The 6,000-nt window shown below is 45.7% G+C and overlaps 1 protein-coding gene across 1 annotated transcript in view; it reads right to left on the bottom strand.

The window, feature by feature from the left end:
• Window positions 1-1,534: 1,534 nt before the first annotated feature.
• LRRC1 (leucine rich repeat containing 1) overlaps window positions 1,535-6,000 on the bottom strand; it is a 129,172-nt gene continuing 124,706 nt past the window's right edge. The window contains exon 19 of the mRNA XM_084826832.1: window positions 1,535-1,696. Within this exon, the coding sequence (XP_084682958.1) occupies window positions 1,553-1,696 (144 nt within the window). The 3' untranslated portion in view covers window positions 1,535-1,552. The remainder of the gene's footprint in view (window positions 1,697-6,000) is intronic.

Below are 6,000 nucleotides of genomic sequence, written 5' to 3'. Positions count from 1 at the left end.
GTGACCAGGTGACCTCCTGTGTGCCTTGCTCAGTCTGCTGTCCAGGTGCTCTTGATGGGCAGCTTCTAGGTCCTGCTCTCCCTTCTGATGTTTCTTTACGTTTGTTTGTTTATTTATTACATTTCTATCTCAACATTTTTTTCTGCCTTAAGGAACCCAAGGTGGCATACATACTCCTCCTCCTCCTCCTCCTCTCTATTTTATCCTCACAACAACAATCCTGTGAGGTAGGTTGGGCTGAGAGTCAGTGACTGGCCCAAAGTCACCCAGTGACCTTCCATGGCTAAGTGGGGACTAGAACCCAGATCTCCTGATTTCCTGTCCAACACTTTAGCCAATACACCAGACTGGCTGTCTTTTAAACTGGACTTAAATTGGACAGTCTTTCAAATAGAGGACTGTCTTCTGTAAAAGAGGACATGTGGCCACCCTCTGATCCCCAGAATTTTCCCACAAAGCTATAAAGGCCATCTCCTAACTTGGCTACTTCCCCAGTTTGCCACTATCAGTATCCAACACCAGTTTGCAACCCTCACCAGAGTTCTGTACTTTACAGATAGTTTCTTAGGCCTACACCACTGTTTGTTAACACAAGCATTCATCGTAGGTGCACATCTACAAAGGAACCCTGATTAATGCCTGTGAAATAACTTGCAATATGTTCAAACGTCAAAATGCTACAATATTTAGGAGAAAGAGCATTTTACTGCAGTGGAGCTTACTCCCAGGTAACTCTAACTACGCATAGAATTGCAGTCATGCCTTGTAACCATACATTTAGTTGTGAGATTTATTTTAGTGGTTTGTTTGTTTTGGATGTCTGTGGGCTAAACTACATGCTGCATTAAATGCTTAACATGAGGCTGACCCTAACCTTTTTTTCTTTTTTTTTAACTTTAATGCAAGCACATAAGGCCCCAATCTGGATTGGAACCACCACATGCAGGAAAGGGGTTTAAACCTTCCTACCCAATTATTTACTGATTCTCCCCTTGCTCTGCAGCATCCAGCATCACCTCCCCAATGACCCAGAAGGTCCTGCAAGCATCCAGAACAGATTTTTGGCGGGGAGTTAGGGGACTACTCGGATGAGAAGCCTTCCATCCATGGAAGTAGCCCTTCCGTCCACAGAAGGAAGATTCTGGATCCAAGCCACTTCAAGTAAACTTTCAAATCTCTTCATTGATAAATTTCTCAAAGTAACTTGTTTACAGTTGAGTATTTCAGGTTTTAAATCCTAACCACATAAAGGTCAAGGCACATGGTTTGGAATATACCAGTAGATTTTTGACAGCTGAAATTCAACTCCATTCTATTGATTGTGACTGTCCAGATGTTTTGGCCTACAGATCCCATCATGCCTCAACCATCGGCTATGCTTGCTAGGGTTGATGGGAGTTGTAGGCCAAAACATCTGAAGGGCCACAAATTGCCCACCCCTGGTTTAAACTATGAATAGGGCAGGCCAGTTCATGAACTACATTCAATGTAACAGAAAAGCAGCAAGAAATACCATGAGATTGGGTTTTGTTTTCCTATAAATAATATTTTATTAAGGAGGATAAAAAGCATTGTTTAAACAGTCTGAATAGAGATGAGTTTCTGTCTCTTCAGGCTCAGAATCATCAGGGTCTTCTGTTAACTGGTCAATATCTTCATCTGAAGTGGAAGGGTGTGTTAGGATGATTCGAGGTATCTTGGGTACAATAGAGGCATGCAGAGGGAAAAAAGGGAAGTAAATGGCATGAGTGGATCTAGAAAGCAAAGCTAAAATGTGCTCCTTTGCCAAATGGCTAATTGTGCATATATGTGGAAGTTACCAATTAAAGATTTCATTTTACTTTTGCTCAGGTCAGCATTCATGGGACTCCCCACACATACACAGCTTTTCATACTCAACGACAACCCTTTGAGGTAGGTTAGACTGAGAGAGAATGACTGGTCCTACCCAGTGACATTCATTGCTGAGTAAGGATTTGAACGTAGTCGCCCCAGTCCTAGTATGACACTGTCACCACTACATTGGCTCCTATTAAATACCACATTCAGTTTTAATTGTGATTTAATATTTCTAATGTCATGCAAAAGGTTACACATTTATAGCCTTCTGTTTACAAATTTAAGGATTAAGTGAGGCCTAGAGCCCATCCTGGAAGATGAACCTACTCTCAGAGACATAATAGGAGGCACCCCCATGCTAGGCACAAAACATCATCACTGGACTCAGATCAAGGTATTAGACCTTGCAACAGACCTAAATGCCAACTGTGATCATTAATAAACACCAGTGACAAAGTCAGTGGACCCAATGGGGCTATCCACCACACTCAGGGCAAATATACCTGCGCATATTTTGGCCATAGAGGACTGTCTTTAAGACAAAGATTAAATGGGCATAAATCAGACAGCAAACATAAAAACATCAATAAGCCTGTCAGTGAACACCATAACCTCCCTGGACATATCATCAAGGACTTCAGGGTAGGGATGTCAGAGAAATGGGGGGGGGGGTGGAGTTCAATGTGTTTTCCTAGGCTTGCTTCCCCTGGACTTCATTTCAGTTCCCACTGTGGCGCCTTACTCGATCTGTAGTAAGCCAGGCCAGTTCACAGATTTTCTGGGAATTTTGGACTCTTTTGGAAAGTTCTGCAATTTGGGTAAATTTAGAGGAATTTGCACAAATTACAGCTGAATTTTCACAAATGTACTTTTGGCTGTAATATGCATAAATTTGGCTGTAATTTTTGCAGATTTAGCCGTAATTTGTGCAAATTGCTAAGAAATTTGCTCACATTACAGAACCTTCCAAAGAAAATGCGGAAAAAAGATCCCAGAGTTCAGGGAATAGCTTGCAGACACAAAGCAAGTTGTACACACCGTGAAACTTCATTGAGCTAAAAAAGAACCAGATTTCCCAGCAATGGACATCCCTACCTTATGTTGACAGTTTTAAAGAAATTGAAATCCGGGGCTCGCTTGGAATGTGAGATTGCAGAAGAAGAGATGACAAAGAAATTTGATTGTGTTAATCAGGGACTCAGTAGGGATTATGGTTTCTATCAACATTATAAAGACTGTTCATGCACCTTGTGGTTTATAACAGTTGCTTTAAGGGAATTGAATACTTGCTGCAGATCTACCTATTTAACTGTTTTTTGAGACTCAAAGCATCCAGTTCCACTTACAGGATCGGATGAAGTGGGTTGCAACCTACGAAAGCTCGTGCTAATTTATTGAAATATCTGAACAACTAAAATACCATCTATATGTGTTCTACACTGAACCCTTGAATACACAAAAGGTTGTTAGAGCAAATGTCACATAACGGTATATGTGGTTGACTTCATGCACAAGGCATGTAGCTTACCCTCAGCAGCAGCAAAGGGAACCAGTGTATTCACCCTGCTTTCTTTGTACACAACAGACAGTTTTGTACTTGAACACGACCAAGAAACAGAAGTGATACACTAGCCTTGGTGAGGCACTCAAGCCTCTAGCAATGAGATGAGCCTGTTTGTCCTGTCTCCTCCATTGCTTTCCTGCCACTGGCTCCTTCACCTTCCCCACTGCAGAAGTTCAGCCCCCAATGTGCAGATGGTGATAAAGCCAGCAATGGTGATGCAAGGGACGGGCGGGACCAGGACGCATGCCCTGGTTGTTATCCCTCATTCGCTTGGAATTCTTTTCCTCGTCCCACCTGGAGAACCCGGGGATCGAATGTGGCACCTTCTGCATGCAAAGCATGTGCTCTATCACACTGAGCTATTGCCCCTCCCATATTTGTTACTTGTCATCACATTTTATAGCCCCGCAATGGAACCGTACCCATGAAGCCACTAAGAGCTGTTCTTCTCCTTTCCTTATTTCGCTGAAGCATGGGATCCTCTTTTCCTCATTGTTTGTTTTCCAGATCTCACACTTCTTTAATATATGAGTGTGTTGATGTACTGGAGGTTTATCAGACTGAACCTGAGTCATACTGGTAAGATGTTTCTGGCTTGCGCTGTCTACACCAGCCTTCCCAGCCCGGTACCCTCGAGACGATGTGGACTTCAACACCCATCAGCCCGAACTGGCATGGACAATGGTCAGGAGTCCTGGGAGTTGTAGTCTGAGGGCACCAGATTGGGAAAGGCTGGAATACATTGATCATGTGTGTGAGCCAACGCAAGCATGGGATCATTATTTTGGAGATGGGACTAGTATGAACAGGAGCCAGCGTCCCTGCTTTGGTGTGTTGGGTTCCAAAGAAGGTACTATAATTATCTACTGTGCGTGGAGCCACTAATTCAGAGGTGGGGAACCTGTGGCCCTCCAGATGTTGTAGGACTCCAATCCCCATCAGCCCCAGCCAGCATGGCAAGTGGCTGGGGATGATTTGAGTTGAAGTCCAACAACATCTGGAGGGCCACAGGTTCTTCACTACCACACTAACTACTTGTTCACATCCTCCATTTCGAAACACAATATTCGTGTTTATGATTACAATAGGAAAGCGTCAGATAAAGGGGACAGTAGCAGAAAAAGCCACAGACAGCAATTTAATAACCTCATTTTAAATTCATTTGTTCATTCAATATGTGGGGAGCTGTGGGGAAGAGGACCAGCTGCACCAGGTGGACCCTGAGCCTGTTTCTGCCCCTGCCAAACAGGTACTTAGGCGGGGCTGCCAGAGCCAGCACCTCGGCGTTGCGCCAAGTGCGACACTAAGCGCACACTTAGCGTCGCACTTGGAGACGCATGGAGGAGCATATGAAGACCTACCCACTGCCTCTCCAGAGATACCAGCAACCAGAGATACCAGCAGCAAATAGCAGCAGCAGAGGGCAGCAGCTTTAAAGACCAGGAAGGAAGGGGCAAACACAGATCTGATCTGCTCCTTCTTAGCTGCTGCTCTCTTTTATATTCTTTTATAGTGTTTTATATTTTACATCTTGACATTTTAATATGTGCCTGGGAAGTCCATCAAGCAACTCAGGGGGTAGGGAAGGTGCCACCATAACTGTGGTCATGGGTAGGGGGAGGTATGGCATTGGGGGATTAACAGGCCAGCTGAGGAGAAGAGGAGCTAGACACCTTATGGCTATCCCCTCTTCTGGTTCTCCTCTCACCCTGATGGTTCCTGGCGGCCTTACCAGTTTGCCCTTGGGTCTGGTGCTGCTGATTGCCAGGTCCGTCCAAAATAAAATCTCCCTCATCCATGACTTGATTGTGGATGAGGGGGCTGACCTGATATATATTACTGAGACCTGGGTGGGGGAATTGAGAGGGGTCACTCTCTCCCCGCTGTGCCCTCCTGGGTACTCAGTGCAGCACCAACACCAACTTTAGGGTCGGGGATGGGCGTTGCCATGGTCTATAGGAATTCAATCCCTCTCTCCAGGCTTCCTGCTCATTCAAGTGCAGATCTTGAGTGCTTGAACCTTGTGTTGGGTACCCGGGACAGATTAGGGATTCTAATCTGCCCACCTCGCTGCCCATCAGACTCCCTGCCTGAGCTGACAGAGGTGGTCATGGACTTGGTGTTGAGAACCCCTAGGATGATGGTCCTGGGGGATCTCAACTTCCATGCCGAGGCCGCTGTATCCAGGGCGGCTCAGGACTTCATGGCCGCCATGACAACCATGGGGCTGTCCCAACATGTCATCAGCCCAACACATATAAAAGGACACACGCTTGATCTGGTTTTCTCAGCTGAGCAGGAGGATGGTGATCTGAAAGTGGAGGAATTGACATCTGTCCCTTTGTCATGGTCAGATCACTTCCTGCTGAGGTTTAGACTTCTGGCAGCCTTTCCCCTCTGCAAGGGTGGGGGACCTATTAAAATGGTCCGCCCCCGGAGGCTAATGGATTCCGATGGATTCCAGAGGGCTCTGGGGGATTTTCCTGCTGGTATGGCTGGTGCTCCTGTCGAAGCCCAGGTCACTCTGTGGAATGCAGAGATGACTCAGGCGATTGACATGATCGCACCCAAGCACCCTCTCCCTCTGAGCAGAGCCC

The sequence above is a fragment of the Heloderma suspectum genome, chromosome 1 (assembly GCF_057233095.1).
Source record: "Heloderma suspectum isolate Gila_16-S chromosome 1, 16-S_ref, whole genome shotgun sequence".
NCBI lineage: Eukaryota > Metazoa > Chordata > Lepidosauria > Squamata > Helodermatidae > Heloderma > Heloderma suspectum.
This window is presented reverse-complemented; position numbering and strand designations above follow the sequence as displayed.